At 40.9% G+C, this 18,606-nt stretch overlaps 1 protein-coding gene across 2 annotated transcripts in view; it reads left to right on the top strand.

The window, feature by feature from the left end:
* Positions 1–3,456: 3,456 nt before the first annotated feature.
* skila (SKI-like proto-oncogene a) overlaps positions 3,457–18,606 on the top strand; it is a 29,407-nt gene continuing 14,257 nt past the window's right edge. The window contains exons 1-2 of one of the 2 annotated variants that reach the window (XM_065277045.1): positions 3,457–3,568; positions 5,024–6,302. In XM_065277045.1, the coding sequence (XP_065133117.1) occupies positions 5,190–6,302 (1,113 nt within the window). In that variant the 5' untranslated portion in view covers positions 3,457–3,568; positions 5,024–5,189. The remainder of the gene's footprint in view (positions 3,569–5,023; positions 6,303–18,606) is intronic. The other variant, XM_065277046.1, reaches the window with a different exon arrangement.

Genomic DNA, 18,606 nt, shown 5'->3' with positions numbered 1-18,606 from the left:
AAAAAAAAAATTATTTGGCCAAAACTATGTTTTAAATATTTGCTAAATACATTTAGTAGAAATAAAAGCTTAATTAAATATATTTTTGAATTTGAAAATACATATTTCAAAATGTTTTTTTACATTTGGCAAAAAATATATTTTCCTTGCCAAAATATAAAAGTTTGTATAAAGTATAACTATTAAATGTATAAAATGTGTAAGCATGTATAACACATAAAATTATAAGTATATTTTTGAAGTTGAAAATGTATTTAATTTGAAACCTTCATATATTAACATATTTCAAAATGTAATTTTACATATGGCAAAAAATATATTTTTCCTGGCCAAAATATAAAAGTTTGTGTAAAGTATAACTATTAAATGTATAAAATGTGTAAGTATGTATAACATATGAAATTGCAGTTGAAAATATATTTATTAGGGCTGGGCATAGATTAATCTAGATTAATCTCATACAAAATAAAAGTAATTTTTTGCATAACACATGAGTTTGTGCTGTTTGTAATTATTATGTATATATAAATATACACACATTTATGTATGTATTTAAGAAACATTTACATGTGTATATATATTTATTTATATTTTTATATATTCTATATTATATATAAATCAAAAAATGATATATAAATAAAACATTTCTTAAATGTATATATATGTATGTGTGTGTGGTTAAATATACATAATATTTACACACAGCACAAACTCATATATTATGCAAAAAAGTACTTTTATTTTGTATGAGATTAATCTAGATAAATCTATGCCCAGCCCTATTATTCAATTAAAAAAAAATAATATTAATAAATTTTAATATTTTTAAACCTGTTAAGTTTACAGGTTTGCAACATACAACATGTAAGTTTTTCTTCCAATGTAAAGTAAATATTAATGCTTCAAAATAGGTTAATTTTTAAAATAAATTTAAAAATATAAAAAAATTGCCAAAAAATATATTGGTGAAAAATACATTTTTGTAATCATATTTCAAAATACATATATATCTTTGTATATTTTAAAATATATATTAAAGCCCCCCTAACCTAGAAAATTAAAAAGTGTGCGAAACATCCTGATTTTATACAAATCCAACTATTCTTTTTTGTATAATCTCCCTTAAACCGCAACAGTCACACAAAACAGGATGTTTGGGATCCCCTTTCAATGTGATGTCACATTGATTACACCTTACCCATAACCGCTCACAGACTCCACCTTATGAGCGTGTTGTTTAACCTTTTGCCAGAGACAGATGTTTTGATGTACCCCAAAGCACATGTGAAAGCATCTCTACCCCCCTACTTGCACACTTTCTTTGCATTTAAAGAGACACACACAAAAACAGCACCTTTTCATTGCAGCCACAAATGGCAATGTTCAACATCGTATAATAAAAGATCTGTGGTGTACCAGAGATTAGAGACTATTTTAATATTGCTGAAAACAACTAGGTTAGCGGCCCTTTAAAATAATATTAGATTTTTTTTGCTATATGGTATAACTTAAGGTTTAAATATAGCAAATATGTCAACACGGCAACGCATGTCATGTAATTTCTTAGAGTACTTAATTTTTAGCTCTTGTTGGTCTTACTTGTACTTTTGTTTTTGTTACAACACCACTCAGCTCTTCTCCTAAACCACTATGTATTTACACAACATACGTCTGCCGTTCTGAGCCATTCATCAGTTTTTAGGGAGGGAGCCAGGTGTGTACTCTTTTGATCATCTGTTTAAACAACAACCTAAAACTCTATTCAGAGCCGGATGAGCCTTCCTTAACATCACTGCTGGCAATAACCGTTTGTTTGTCTCCCTGTCCGGTGATGCATTTCTATATAGATTTTTTCTGAAGCCGTGCGCTCGAGGGGGTGCTTACGGCTTAGTCTCATAGTCTGTAATGAAGACAGCTGCTTGACTAACTGTGAGGCCCGTCAAAGCTTAATCCATTTCCCCAGCCTTATCCTTCATTCACGTGTGTACAAACTGCTTTACGTCAGGCTTTAAATGATCTATCAGCTATTAAAGACTAATTACCCATATAAAGTTGAAATCACTCCACACAATACTGAGATGCTGTTATTGCCCGCTGGATAAAAGAGTCAATGTGCGAGTATTTGGTGTTCAGGCAGTGTCAATGTGAGTGCACCTGCATTCATAATACATCTGCTGACCTTGCTATCTGCAGCGAGACTCGATCGTTGAAAACGCACACATCAGGCACACTATGTTCATCTCATAGAAACAATTTGTATGAAATCACAGTTAACAGGTTTGCATGTAGTGCAATAGTTGAACAAATGCTATCTAAGCTTTAAGAATGATTTTCCCTTGCAGGTGCTTAGCTTTCAGTCTAAACAAAAACACAACACCTCCAAGCACATCAAAACTATTCGAATCTTCACAAACCCGTCCTGCCTGAACACGACCTGGGTCAGTTTGGTGGAGAAACCTTTAAAAGTGTTAATGCGGTCAGTGTTTGTGAATGGGCCCTCATTGCTATTTAACATTTAAATGACACCTAACAAATGGCTCACACAGAGATGGATACCCAACCAAAGGTGATCCCAGGACCCCATAAAGGGTTCATTGAAAAAATAAAGCCCATTGGATGGTGGAAGTCCCATGGACCGAGCGAGCGTACTGCTGGATTGGCTCCAGGCATTTACTCAGCCATAGAGAATGTTCAAGCGCTATTACTTAATGTCCTTGGCAAATACCTTCATAACATTTGGGCAAACATAACCATTAGTCAAAGTAATGACTACAAACATGTCTGGATGGTTTATAATGAGGTCAATTTCAACGTCATATTCATCTGGGTTGTTTTTAATCCGGTTGATGTAAACTTTCCTCCACAACACTCCTTTTTATTTACAATTCCTCAAACTTTTCCTGTGTTTGTCATTGGAAACATGTTGTGTGATGCGTGCGTAAGACTGAAGGAATCAAATCTTTATCAATATTTATGTTTTTAAGGGCTGGTGGTGGTCACTCACTGCATGTTGAATTTGTTCGGTGTGAATCATTTTTTCATTTCTAGAAAGGAAATGGGAGGAGACAATGAATGAGTAATTTGAAGTGTCAGTGCAGTTAACCTCCATTTTAACTCGTTGTTTTAATATCCTTAATATTTATTATCATTGAATTACAAAAAATGAAAAGCTGTGAAAAATATCTGTAAAAGTTTTAAACAATAAAAGTCCCTCTTTTTTTTTAACAAATCTTTCCTTTTGACATTTGTAACATCTAACAAATGTTATTATGTAGTATAACTGAACGAAACTGCAACATGATTACAACAACTGCCTCTTTAATAAACCATAAACACACAAAACTACCTCTACTCTAGTTTTACAAGTCTGAACTTCACCAAGACACTGGGGGAAGGGCGGCAGACAGACAGACACGCCCGCGCGTCATCTGCTCTGCTCGTGCGCGGGCGGGTGCGCGCGCGCTCTCCGGCTGTCTGTCTGTGAAGGCTTTCAGTCAGTGCGCGTGCTGTTGACTATTAGACAAACTGAGGTGGAGAGAGACAGCGGACCCGCAACGATCATCCTGAGGTAAGACTCTTACAAAAACAGACAAACTTTATTTTATAGGGTTCTCTGGATGATTGTTTAAGCGCCGTTGTGTGCTTTTAATGCGTATGCGGGATTTATTTCAGACTCGGAAATGAATTTGTCGCGTTAGCTCGGTTAGCTAAAGGGTTTAAATGTTCAAGCGGAGCGCTGCTAGCCTCACTGCTAACGCTGTCCGTACGAGACATTTTTCACATTCATATCGCATAAAGTGTTCATTTTTGGTATTGGGCTTACGGGGGATATGTTGGTTATTTATGGGGTAATGTGTTTGGAGGTGTCAGTTAAAAATGAATGGGAATGTTCATGTAACGTCTGTCTGAACATGCCAATATTCACATATAGGAGAGTGCTGATGATCACCATTATATCAAATTTATGTGAGGCGTTCAATACGTATTTCTAAAAAGATAAGCGAGATTCTAAACGTTTTAACGTCAGGTGTCAGTGGGTTAAAAATGACCCACTACCATTTACAGTCATACAAATGTATTATATATAATAGTTTGGTATTTAATATGGCTTAAATGTCGTACAAATGATATAAATTGTGTTGTATCAAGATCTGTACTGATGTTGAGGGTCGTCTGGTAGATGTCACACAGCGGGCGCTCAGCGCGGCGCTGGCCGGAGATGGAGTAACGTTAGTGAGAGACGGATAGAGACGGGGATAGTGGCGGTGTCCTTGCGGGAATAAACAGAATGACAGTGTCTCCCCGAGACAAAAATACATAGAATTTTGTCAGTGCTTTTTAAAAACAAGATATTTTAAAGAGGAAACGAAACGGTTGCGGTCAGGGTCAGTCTGACCAAAGTGTTAGAGCATCGGTTAAGCAAAACCATTAAAATGGTGGTTCTGTTTCGAGGAACGTGTATTTTTGCATCTTGGTCTCGTGTGAGATTTAGCCCAAAATGTGTTAAGCACGGGTTTTACGTCGGTGGTGTGAATAGAGCGCGTTTCTCTGATTTTACTCGAAACCTCTCTGACACGCGCAAATTTTCGTGCTCTTTCATTTTGCCTTCATGTTCAAGCTCGGAAATTCCGTTTCCGTCCATTTCAGTCTCGTTTTGTGCGAATGAAATATTCAGCCTGCCGCGATTATTCAACCTACTTTTCCTCTACAAGCAGTGTGTTATTTTTGAGCAAATCTGTTGTGGTTAGTTCGAAGTAAATGGCTGTTTGTGTGTCATAAAGACATGTTAATATCTGTTAGTGTTGGTTGTTTTTGTGTTGATTTTACATTATTAGTCGATTAACCTGTGCAGTAATCCACTGTTAATAGTTTTTTTGTAGTTGAGTACTGCGTTAAATGAAATTCATTGTGTAAGACAGTTATTGGAAAATATCTGATGTTTATTTGTGTGACACTTATTCATAGTTTCTGTAATGTGTGATGATTAACCCCAAGCCATAATTTTTTTATCTCAATTTCACAGGATTTGTTTTTCGCAGGAAGCTGATTGGACCGTTACTTCTGTCACCATCATGCACGTAGCTGGACGCAAAAGTATTTGCGACCTTTAATACAGAAAAGAAGGACAGAGTGTAGTGTTTGAAGCGCAGCCAAATATCTTCCACCCAAAAAAGACCAATAATCTGTGTATGGAGATGGCCAGTCCTCAGACAAGTCTGAAAACCCCTTTCAAAGACCTGACGTCATTCAAAGGCAACATGAAGAGACTTTACAGAGAGCGACTGGAAGATGCGCCCATTAAAAAACGAGTAATGGCAGAGATGCACTTGAAACGTCGCAGTCAGGATAGCATCCCCAAACCTCTGAAAGTGAAGAAAGAGCGTGAGGAGCAGAGCAGCTCTGAGATGGATATTGAGTTTCACAACGTTGGGCATTCAAAGGCTTTAGATCTCAGTGCCGGTCTCAAACACACCCTAGCTCAATTCACTTTAAGCAGCCAGAGTTCCCTGGGTGGTCCTGCAGCCTTCTCGGCAAAATCCGGCCAAGACCGAGCCTCTCCTGCTGGCATGGCAACCCTACCGTCACCCCCAGTTTTGGGAGGAGGTCCGCTTTTGGTTCCCTGCGACAGCTCCACAGAGCTTACCCACTCTCTGCTGGAGGGCGAGTCCATCTCGTGCTTTGTTGTGGGCGGTGAGAAACGTCTATGTCTGCCCCAGGTACTCAATTCAGTGCTGCGAGACTTCTCTCTGCAGCAGATCAATGCAGTCTGCGACGAACTTTACGTTTACTGCTCCCGATGTGATGCCGAGCAGCTACATATACTCAAGGTGCTGGGCATCCTGCCCTTCAACGCACCTTCCTGCGGCCTCATCACCCTGACCGATGCCCAGAGGCTCTGCAATGACCTACTTCGCCCAGGGGCCGCCCTCCCAGCTGACCCCAACAACAAGCTGCCGGGCCACGGCTTGCTGAAAGAAAGCGAGGCCAGTTTCCAGGTGGAGCATCAGTGTCTGGGCAAGTGCCAAGGCCTGTTCGTGCCCCAGTTTTACATTCAGCCGGACGCCCCCTGTATTCAATGCATGGAATGCCAGCTGCTCTTTTCCCCGCAGAACTTTGTAATGCACTCACACAAGTCCCCGGACAAGAGGACCTGCCACTGGGGTTTTGATTCAGCCAAGTGGCCCTGTTACCTTCAGCTGGGCCGCAAGCACGAAGGCGCCCCCGAGGAACCCCAACTCAAGCAACTGCTGGACGAGATGAAAGAGAAGTTTCACTATCAACTAAAGAGGCCTCTAGACAAAGTAAGTGTGTTTTGTCTTTCGGTGGTTGTCAGGAAACCCGGGGTCAAGTTTTGCTTCGTGTTTGCTAGCGTGTGACCAGATGGTAACGCGTGATAGGCTGAAAAAGAGACTGTTTGCAATTGAATGGCTAGGCTGCATGTGCTCTTGAGCAGTTGTTTTGATAAACTAGTGCTGACCTGAGTTTATGTGGTGTTATGGGGCTGGTGACGCTTACTCAGTGTGGATGTGTGGAGGAAGGGAAGTCCAGTTGGTCTGGCTGAAGGGGAAGTACATTATCTGCCTCTCGGGTCAAAACTGGGTCATCTTTGTGAAGATGATGACCTTTGAATGAGATGGCCATGAATTTTGCTATAAAATTTAAATTTGCTATGACACATATCAGATTTAGTATCTGAATTGAATTGTTGTTAGGGAAATGCCCACGTTGCATCATGATGCAAGCAGTTATAGGTCAAGTCCGAACATTGGAGATTTTTCTACTCTCGTGATGTGACTTCTGGAAAAAACTCAACAATGTGTACTAGTGCTCTGAAATCTATAGACTTGCAGGATAATAGGTCTAGATTGTTTCACCCCCATTGTCCAGCCATGTCTCATGACCCCTTGACCAAGTAGAGCCCTGCACGGGCCAAAAATCTAGGCCCTGACCCGGCCCTGGCCCGAGAAGCTTAGGCCCTAGCCCGGCCCTTGTCCGACAGCTTATCAGAATTCTCAGCCCGAGTCCGACCCGAGTCCGAACTTTTTAATTCTCCCCATTAGGAATCTGTGTCCGCAGATATAGTCACTGCATCGTGTGTGTTTGTGAGTAGAAGTCTGTGCTGTCTGCTGTGAGGTTTTTATGAGAGAAGCACAAACTTTTTAATAGCCTATTTAATATGTAAAACTTGAATTTGAAATAAAACTTTCTGCGGAGAAGTTAATGAGATCTCTATCGTCTCTCTTGCTACATGACGCGACAATTATTTATTATTTCAAATCCGTTTACAAGATAAATATATATATATACATTGTGTTGTTAAACTGATGAAATTATCTTGCTATATACGCTACATTCATTATGAGAAGCCTTTTCTTTTTACTCTTACACTGTAAACAGTAATATGTATATTATATAAAACTATGGTCGTGACAGCACATTATCCATTATCTGTTGGTTCATGTTGGTCCAGTTTAATTCAGGATAATCCTTTAATAAAATGTATAATATAGTTATAAAATATTTTATTGTTTTGTAATATTCCCAGCGCACATTCTCTCGGATCATTTTAAAACATTTTAAATCATTCTGCAAAATTCCGCATAGATTTTGCAAAAGAAATCCAAAGAAATAGCAAAAAATAACTCCTTACACAGCTTGTACAGCTGTACTCTTGCAGCAATTAAAGCAGTTCAGTTTTGTTTTAAATGGCAAAATAGTTATATTTCTTTTTTTATTAACATTTTAGAGCAGTTTTTGTTTGTTAAAGTTTTTTATGATAACCAAGTGGTTAGCGGCCGACAGCAAGTTGACGACATGTTTGATGAATTGATCCTCTCAAATCAACACTTCACTTGCCTATAATATCAACTATATAAAATAAATATTTTCAGCATATCACAATGTTAGTTTAAACGTTTATTATCAGCACACACTATTTTTAAAAAGCGAAGGCAGGTTGCTCTGCTGCTCGCAGTTGCAACGGGTGCAGAAATAAAAAAATAAAAAGGGCTATACAAAACGAAACGAAATAAACATGAAACAGAATAAACATGCATGCTACCTTATCTTATAACTTCGCTTTTGCATATACATTTTTTTTTAAATGTGAGGACTTACCACAGAACATGGCTATTCATGTATCCATCCAACAGTTAAACTAATAAAAAAGTCGATCCATACACAAACAAGAAATAAAGACACAGCCTTCTTACACGAAATTAATACAGGGAGAAGTCTTTAATAGATTATGTTTTGGATGCTGTCTGCATAGATTATTTACAGTATCCAAGGTTTTAATCTAGTACTCCATTTATAATTTTTCCTGGTGCGCTGAAGATCCTGCTGCATTGTAAATGTGTGGCTGTCCGTAGCGGACTCATGCGATAGGTTAAACCTCTTCCAATGTTTGTTTTGCAATCATAAATGTCTGTTAAAAGATTCTTTTAATTAAATTGAAAACTATAAAAAGATGGAGAAGCCTAAATAAGCCCGAGGTCCGGCCCGCGTATCTGCTGTGACGTTAAAATTGGCCCGAAACCCGACCCGAAGGGCGTAAACAGGTCGGGCCCCGTCGGGCTCGGGCTGAAATGCAGGGCTCTATGACCAAGCTAGCAATGCAAATGTGTTTTGTTCTCCTAGCTCATGTTAGACAATGATTGACCCCCGGTGCTGCTGTCAGAGTTGGCCGTTTTATTTTTCAAATGCAAGTGGCAGCAGTTAATGGTTTACCATAGTACCTGTAATGTTTCAGTAGACACAATTACTTGTAGTTAATACCGATGTCAGTGAGTGATCTCCGGCAATACACTGTGTTCTGTCTCTGAGAGAAAAAAGCCCCAGTCTCTCCTGTGTGCTTATGCAAGTGTGCCGGAAATACCGTCTGGTGTCTCGTCTAGCACCCAAACCACATTCCCCCGTCACCCCTCCCATACACAAACACAAACTGAAACAGCCTTAGACCGACCTTGAGTCTATCAGTCATACAGGCACATCTGCTTCACAGACCGACTTCACAAACACGCACACAGGTACACTATAACACTCTGCCCACTTAAACTAAGGCCAAACTCCCAGAAGGATCATTTTAGCTACACTAAGGGTGAGATATCAAGATCCTAGAAATGCGAGTGAGTCATGGACACCTTTTCTCCCCGCACAGCGAGCTGTTAACTTCTAAGCCTCTGACAGCTCAGTCTGGCAGCGTCTTGCACCTGAGTTCACACTTTGCGTCATATCCTTAGTTTTTCACAAAAACTCATAAGATTTTGTGCATGCTTCCATTCTGATATTTTGCGCTAAGCTGTAATAGTGTTGTAGGTATATGTAGTTTTAAATGACATATGCTTAAACAACACCGACGTAGTAAAAAAACTGTAGAGTTTTTCCTTCACGTTTTAAACCTTTTCACGTACATACGACAACTTGTATCAGAATGCATTTTTACGTTTTTAAAAAAAACAGTATTATGCGGGCCAGGCCAGTAGATGGCAATGTTACTTCGTAAAGAAACACAACACCCCGTGCACATACGCATTCTTCTACAGAGAGTGATAAATACAAACAATCAAGACGGCAAAAGCATCAAGCAACTTTGATTAGTGAAACAATAAGGTAGGTACACGGGGGCGTAAACGTTAACGCTTGACGGAAGGAGTGTCTGAAGCATGGCCAACAGCCAATCACAGTGGCCGCAACACATGCTCCTCTGTTCTCCAGTCTTGCATAAACGTAATTGGTTTGTTATTTGCACAAGGCGGTCTGATTGGCTGACACAAAGTTAAGAAATGTTCAACTTCTGCCGCGAGAAATAGCAGTGGCGTGACGCTGACGGATCCACAATTCAGTTCGGCAACGCATGACATCAACCATTTAAAGTAAATAAGAAGCGTTAACGCTTTTGCCACATGTGAATGTAACGTTATTACTTCAAGAGACCCTGAACTATAAAGCGTTCAAATTGTCATTTTTTTTGTACATTTTTGAGTAGAATCGTAAGTCGCACAAACACAGTCCTGTAGGCCACATTGTTGTTATGTTTGTAACCGCACATGCCTGTAGACTGAACACGCAAATTGCATCGTCACTTTTTCAAAGATTTGCGTTCGTCATTTTCCTGGAAACGCCGTCTTCAAAGATAGCATTTCAGAACCCAAAATGACATTGTTGTGTAAACAAACAGCCAAAACGCATAAAAAGTTTACTGTTTTCGTTAAAAATTTTGTTGCGTAAACGGTCGTAAAACACATGCACAAACCCTAATCTTATTAATTTAAGCGGTTTTCACATGTCTGCTGGCTGTTGGGAGTAAAGCAGCATTGAGGAAACAGGTGCTTGTGGTATTGCGTCGTCATTTGTGTTAAACGGCTTTTAAAGGAACCGTAAACAGACATATGTGTGCGCTCGAAGGTCATTACTCGTCTATACAGGGCATGCTGGTAAATAGAAACAACACATGCACACTCATCTAGTGGTGTCAATATAAAATCCTTGTTAGGTTTGTCTGAACAGGAAGCAGGGCAGACAGGCTCATTAGTTTACTGGGTGAAATGTTCACTCTAAACATCTGTGACGCTTCAGTGCCAGAACAAGTGACTAAGATTTTCCACAGGTGGTGTGGATGTTGGTGAAGCGCAGACCATCGCTGACAGACCTCTACATGAATGTACTTGGAGATACTGGCTATGTCACGAAACCAAAAAAAATTAGAATTTAAGGCACCTCATTAGAATTTAAGGCACCTCATTAGAATATAAGTCACAGTCGCTGACAGTTCTTGCCACCTATGCCCAAAAATACAGCTCAGGTTGGCAGCCTTCTGGGTTTAGTGCCATAACCATTGGCATCCAAAAATGCTGTCTAGGAAGGTCCAAATAAGCGGTTTAGGTAGGTGAGAATGACAGCGGGGGAAGTACCTACTTGGAAAGCTTTTAGGTTTGTGTATGTCTGTATTTATGTAAGTTGCCTAGCACTGTGTCCTGCTAGTGTGGTTCAACCCATGGTTAAATACAGACAGGACCACCTGACCAGAGACTGTCAGAACTATATTTATATCGCTGTTAAAAACATGACATATTTTACAATAAGTCCACACCCCAGCTGAAATTTTTCTGACATTAGAGCTTCTGTCTAAATCTGAAGGATTACATTAGAGCCGTGACCGAGTAGCACACATGACTTTGACACACAGATTCTTCAGTTTTGGTTCAGCTTTTTCCGTATTTATAGATATGTGGTTGTTTGTATATGTGTGTACGGCTGTGATAGACAGGCAGCTGTGTTGATTCAAGGCTTGGCAGACAGACAGGTTAGACAGATGGAGCCCTGTCCATCTCCCATAGAGGCTGAGACAGCGGCTGCACTGCAGACACCAGACAGCTGCCTCTCTCTCTCTCTCTCTCTCTCTCTCTCTCTCTCTCTCTCTCTCTCTCTCTCTCTCTCTCTCTCTCTCTCTCTCTCTCTCTCTCTCTCTCTCTCTCTCTCTCTCTCTCTCTCTCTCTCTCTCTCTCTCTCTCTCTCTGAGCTCTGAGCTCTGAGTCTGTCTGTCTGTCTCCTTTGTCTGTCTTTCTGTCTCTATCTGTCGCTCGCTCGCTCGCTCTCTGTCTCTCGCTCGCTCTCTGTCTCTCGCCCGCTCACGCTCTCTGTCTGTCTCTCTCTCTCTCTCTCTCTCTCTCTCTCTCTCTCTCTCTCTCTCTCTCTCTCTCTCTCTCTCTCTCTCTCTCTCTCTCTCTCTCTCTCTCTCTCTCTCTCTCTCTCTCTCTCTCTCTCTCTCTCTCTCTCTCTCTCTCTCTCTCTCTCTCTCTCTCTCTCTGAGCTCTGAGCTCTGAGTCTGTCTGTCTGTCTCCTTTGTCTGTCTTTCTGTCTCTATCTGTCGCTCGCTCGCTCGCTCTCTGTCTCTCGCTCGCTCTCTGTCTCTCGCCCGCTCACGCTCTCTGTCTGTCTCTCTCTCTCTCTCTCTCTCTCTCTCTCTCTCTCTCTCTCTCTCCAGTGACTTCATGCTCCACAGAAAGGAAGCCTCTTCTCCACTAGTTAAGCTCTCTCTTGTTTCCACTTTGTTTTTCTTTCCTTCCTTTTTAAATACGCCACAGAAAAGCTGTCATTTTCCTTGTCTGTGTGTTTCGTTCTCTCATCCTTTAGCCTGACCACAAACCACGTCTGTGACGTACCTTCCTTTTAACTTCTCTCTCTCTCTTTCTCTCTTTCTCTGTCATTTTTTACTTCCTCTATGACTTCTGTAGCCCTTCTCTGTATTTCTTTACTGTACAACATATAAGTACAAAAAATGTAATGCGGTACTAAAAATGTAAAATAGTACAGCTGAATTGTATTGATTTGAGTGCATTGACTTCAAAGTTAAAGGGGCCGTGTCACAATTTTTTTTTAAGATGTCAAATAAATCTTTGGTGTCCCCGGAGCACATAAGTGAAGTTTTAGCTCGAAATACCATATAGATAATTTATTATAGCACGTTAAAATTGCCACTTTGTAGGTGTGAGCAAAAATGTGGCGTCTTGGGTGTCCTTTAAAATGCAAATGAGCGGATGAAGTGCAAACACTGATCACAATGATGGTGATTTGTTGTAATTTAAACTCAAAAGTTGCTGTGAATTATTTTCTCTCTCTCTTTCTGCACTAAATGGCTGTGCTGTGGTTGAATAGTGCAGATTATGGGGCGGTATTATTATAATAAGAGCTCCTTATGACATCATAAGGAGAGCCAAATTTCATTCATGCTTGCAGAGAATGGTTTACTAAAACTAAGTTACTGGGTTGATCTTTTTTTCACAGTTTCTAGGTATTAGTTATTCTTTAAGGATAAAAAGGTGTAACACAAGCCATCTTATACACTATGCAGCAAGTATCAAGGTGTTGATTTAGTATGAAGCCAACCCTAGTGTCTATCCTCTCTTTCTCACTCCTTTTCAGCTTGTTTTAACTTGCAGATTCATTATACAATGATAGTGTTACTCCGGATCCCATTCTTGACTGTTATTCTTACATTCACTCCCCTTTCTCCTCTTGGCACCGATATGGCAAACATGGCATTTACAGATGGAGTTCCTTTCATTGTATCACGGGAACCTAATCTCCACGCAATCTGTATTTGGTGAGAGATTGAAAGGTAATGAAAGGTCAGAGGCTTAGCGTTTTGTTTATTAGATGGGAGGGTATTGGGCACAGGGTCTGGTCTAGTGTAAATAGCAGAAACTCAAGCGAAAGCTGCTTAGTCCCCCAGAACAACCCAATCAGTCAGTGTTTACATAAAGTAAGCAAAGGGCAATAAGTGTGTGTTTATAGGAGAAAGTGAGGGTGATTGACGAGACCTATTGATTTGCCTGAAGAGTACTGATGGCAGAATTTAATCATACAGAAACCATGCGTGCAGGAGACAGACAGACAGACAGACAGACTGTCCCTACCAGGTGAGATGCATAAAGCAAAATGTCTTTTCATCCCATCATGTCTGGTTTGTTCACTATGAGTTCCTGTGTGTAGTCGCATGCACAAACATAAATGAAAACACTGATGAATATAAAGAACCTTGCTGACAAATGCACATTAACATTAAAAGATGAAGATAAAAACATGGACAGGTGTGCACACCTTGTGGGTATGTACTTGCTGAGAGATGGATAGATAAATATAAAGGAGCTGATAATAGCGTTATAATATAAAAGAAGGGGAGAGAGATCCACAATGGCTGTCTGGTTCAGTTCAGGACATGCTGACTGCGACTGACATCAATTCTTTGTGTTCAGCAAGTTACTTATTTGCTCTTTTCATTGTGAAGCGGTTACCTCACACTACCTTTGTCACTACAGAGTGGATCATGTGCCCTCTTTCGCTCATTCCCACCTGTCTGCTTGTCCTCGTAAACAAATAAGTCACTAACTAAACCCAAAGCTCCCAAAAAAGCACAGACTCTGTCTCTTTGCACAGACGCTTCGGACAGTGTTTGTTATTTATATAAAGCCCAGAGTTTCTGTTGGCCGTAAAGACAACATACTCCTCCCTGCTTTCATCAACATTCAGATGCTGTGGGTAGATTGGGGACCCTGCTCTTTGTGTTCATACTGGAAATATTGTTGCACCAGTATTTCGTCAAGTCTTTGTAGATAAGCCAACAGCACAAAAACCCCAAGGACAGCACAGACCGTGGCTAACCCAAATTTTTAAGACAGATTCGAATATTTAGCCAGATTGTTTGACTACCACGCAGAGTGCTGGTGTCATTCGTAATTGTTTCAGAGAAATCCCAATAAAGAAAAAGTGAGATCTTCGTACACTTTATTAGTTCACGTGTGGGCACATATTGGGCTCCGAGCTCTTAATATTATCCCAAACCCAGAGTTCTCTCACTCACCTCCTTAAGGGCCGGTATACTCTTTTCCAAGCAGCTTTCCAAGTATACTTACCGCAGCTACTCGTGGATGGGTGCGTTCGGCACATACGCAATACAAATGATTTCTTATTCAAATGATTACTCTCCCAGGCCGGCAGGGCAGCACTGATTTGCGACATTTACAGTACATAAAAAATTTGTAGTGATAATGAAAATTAGCGGATCCACTTTTGCAAACAAAGTTTAGAACAAACGACAAGAAAACAAAGAACAGGAATCAAACATTTTGGTGACAAAAATGCTCCACAGCTTTCTGTTTTTGGAAGAAGTGAAAATAAAAGAAGAAAATCCATGGAGTGTGTGCAAATGCTGTAGTGTTGTGTCCTATCTCAACATTTTCATGCACATGCGCTGCGGTACGCGGACTATCTGGGCGGTCAAATTTTGGGCAGCACGTGGACCCTACTGATGACGAAAATGACGTCATGCGCGAGTATACCTTTACTGGGATAGATATGCCACTGAGGCGATGGGGAGGAGATGGGACGTTGCAAAAAACTGTCATGGGACAGAGGTGAAGGACGGCTATATATAAAGACCGCTTTATGCTGATTGGTTGGATTACTTGAACTTAAACTTTGTTAAAAATTGAGCGACTAAATCGAACCATTGACATAACGATCGTAATCAAATCGTGAGACCAGTCATGATTCACACGCCTAATAACTGGTCTAACTGGTTTTGTATAATTAAAGTTATAGTATGTCTGAAAGGGTGTCGAACACGCTGCTTTTTTAATAATAAATTATTATTTTTTTTATGCATCGATGCAATAATCGTTATCGTAAAAAATGTCGTCATCAGCAGCCTTACCAGTTACGCTTTCTCTAACAAGGACATAAAGGAGCCCAACCTCCTCTTCTTCTAACGGGGACACGAGCAGAGTCAGAATGCCCCTCTGCTCCAGATAAAAATGTCTGCCTGTGCTGACTAGTCATTCATCTTAATGTCCCCTGATGCCTAGCATTTTCATATAAAACCTTAAAAGTGTTTGTGTTCACGCTGTGGTCAGACAGACTCTTGGTGGCTAGAAATGCATGAGACTACAGTTGTCTGGCTAAAGCGGCTAAAAATGGGTCATGACGATTCATCCTGCAGATATCATCGTGTGTGCTTGTGAAGCATTTTTCCATGTAAAACTGCTGGTTTGGCCCCCGGTTCACCACAATCTCATTAGACTGCATATTTTTCCCCCATTACTGCAGCGTTCCCCTTCGCCAACTCCCGAGCTCATCTCCAACGAAGATCTGCCATTCAGCAGACAGCTCCTGTGCTCCAAAGGCACAGCATCTCAGCAGGCTATGATTAATGTCCAGGTACGCTACTTGAAGTTACTGTACCTGTACTTTAAAAATACCTCGACCCGACCTTTTTTCTCCTCCCATTTGGGAGTGTATTTCCCAAACCATCGAAGAATGTGATTGCCGTAGGACAACATTCTCCTCCCCTCTTCCCTCCTTTCCCTATGGAGACTCTCGTTCTGCTCTCTTGGCTGTATGAGGACAGTCTGTACCAGGCTTGCATCAACAGCACAGGCAAAGAGCATGACTGCGATTGCGAGTTCACGTCTCTCTGGAGAGCAACAGTGTCTTGACACATTTGACACTCTGTTTAAGCCAAAAACAAAGGAGAGACAAATGAGATGCCTTGAGTGAACGTCCAGTAATTATTGATCCGTTAAACAGGACATTCGCTGTATTGATCTGTCTCAGGAAACGGTTCTGCATGTCAGACATGCATCATCCTCTGTTTATGCATTTTCTTGCTGTGTTTCAGCTCTTGAATAAGCATACTTTACATATAACATGAACGCATGTTACGAACTGCACGTTTACATTGCATCTAATTGGCAAAGCATTTGCGTCTGCGTTTGCCTACTTGTTCAGACTGCAGGGCATTTGATCAAAATATTTTGCATTGCAAACACTTAAATGTTAGATGGTGCTGTTCTGTCTATACTTTTACTTTACTCATATAGTATATTTTGAAAATGCTGATTGATAGATGTTGTGTGAGTATTTATGTGTGCTAGTAACAGGGTGGATCTCTGCTGACAGCTGTCTCTCTTTTCATTTCTCTATGCAAAGCCATTCACATAGAGGCTGTGCCATGTAAAATGCATGAGCTGCCTCGTGTTGAGCGTTTCGAGTAAAATTGTGTGCTTTTTTTAACCTCTTTGTGTGAGACAGCTCTCAATGGGTGGGCAGTTACTCTGTCTCTCTTTCACTGTCTCTGGGATGGGAGTTTTCGAATGGCAGTAGTGAAATTCACAGGCTGTTGTGTGTCAAGCTGCCATGTCGTTGATTCTTACACCGTTCAGTGGTATGCACCTATTGGAGACCAGTCCTCTCTTACACGCTAAACTTAAAGGAACACGCTGACTTTTTTGGACTTTGGCTTATTCGCAATATCCCCCAGAGTTTAGATAAGTCTATACATACCCTTTTCACCCCCGTGCGTGCCGTAACTCTGCCTGACGCAGCCACCGCTAGCCTAGCTTAGCATAAAGACTAGAAGTTAATGGCTCCAGCTAGCATACTGTTCCCAATAAGTGACAAAATAATGCCAACATTTTCCTACTTATATGTTGTGATTTTTATAGTCCCATAATGTACAAACAACAAGGTCATATGAGACACAACCATCTTTTAACCGTAAACATCCTGGGAACTATATTCTCAGAAGGCGAAGCACTGCTACTTGGGCGGAGTGATAAGTGCAACACTTGCACGAACTCTCAACTTAAAATGCATGTCGTTAATGGTAAAGCTTAGATGTTGACAAAAACAAGTTTGTTACTAACTAAAAGAGTGTTCTGTTGATTTGTTTAGGTTTTTACCAAAACCGTAATATGAACCAAACTGTGAGCAGTGTGAACCATTACACCCCTAATCATAACAAAACAGCAAGAAACAGCGAACCACAGCTGCAACACCAAAACCGGAAGTTTGTGTTGTATCCTCTGAATTTGTCCCCCTCCGACCAGCTTTCAGGTTGTGCGTGTCCCGCCGAGAAAGGAAGGTCACATTATGCCTCTCTTACGTCCTACAGAGAGAATCGTAGGTGTGCGGGGGGATTTTAAACGTCAGCGTTTGTAATGTCACTGAGTGTGTTCCGACTGAAGCTTTTGAAACCATCCGCAGGGTGCCGCAGCCAGAAAACTCGCACCTCAGAGACTCATCTTCATCAAGACTGTGTCTGCCAATTTGTGTGTGTGCTTGCCACACAGGGTTTGTACGGTTTCTCAACGCTGAGAGGGCTCGATTGTAACGCACGCGTGCATACAGATCTCCCATTCATATTTAAACCAGCCCGTGGAGAAAAAGGGAACAGGGAGAGCTCTTGTGAAATCTGAGACTAAGAGAGGCTGTTCTGTCTGCGTTGACTGCGCTTGGGCCTCCAAACCCATCCCTGATCGCCGGCACAGCTTGTTAGTTTCGCTCCATGTTAAACTCTTATCGGGTTGTGTGCTGTTGACCGGGCCGTGGATGTGTGCCGACTGCTGTCGGGAAAGGCAGACAGGCAGGCAGACTGTGTACTATTGATGACTACGTCTAGACGGAATGTTCGTCTCCCGCGTTTGTTCAGCCCTCCCTCTCCTCCTTTAAAAATGTGCCCCAGGCGGACAGCCAAATCCTCTCAGGAATGAACTCTGAGCCTCAGTCTATGTGTTTGATCTTTGTGTGTGTGCGTACCTTGATGTGTAGAGGTGTTTGGTTTGCACGAGTCTTTCAGTTTGATATGAATGTTTGGGTTGGTTTTGTGTGGGTTTGTTTTTAAGTGAATGTGAGAGAGGACAGCTATTAGCCTTCATATTAAGCTTGTCTATATACAAGTATGTTCATGTCTGGAAAGTTCTGTTTATGTACACTTTAAAACGGTTCCAGTCCTTGATTCTGATTGGTCAGTGGCTGTGTTTTATTTACGATATACCACAGCTATGACCGCTGCACCACATTCTGTTAGTGTTAACGGTCAGTCAGGGACTATTTTTTTCAAGTGGAAGGAAGGCTTTTAGTCATTTAACTTCATTAAAGATGTGCTGATATTTTTGCTTTTAATATTTGTATTGTGTGGTTACAGTTTATAAAAAGAATAAGGTACTCGGGGTTAGAGCTGTATCTTGAATAAGTTGACTCCACTTTGTGTCTAACAATAACAACACCCTTCAGCAGTGACTTATTCACGATACCTTACTGCATATG

The sequence above is a fragment of the Paramisgurnus dabryanus genome, chromosome 6, assembly GCF_030506205.2.
Source record: "Paramisgurnus dabryanus chromosome 6, PD_genome_1.1, whole genome shotgun sequence".
Taxonomy (NCBI): Eukaryota; Metazoa; Chordata; class Actinopteri; order Cypriniformes; family Cobitidae; genus Paramisgurnus; species Paramisgurnus dabryanus.
The sequence above is the reverse complement of the archived record's forward strand: the minus strand, read 5'-3'. Positions and strand labels throughout refer to the sequence as shown.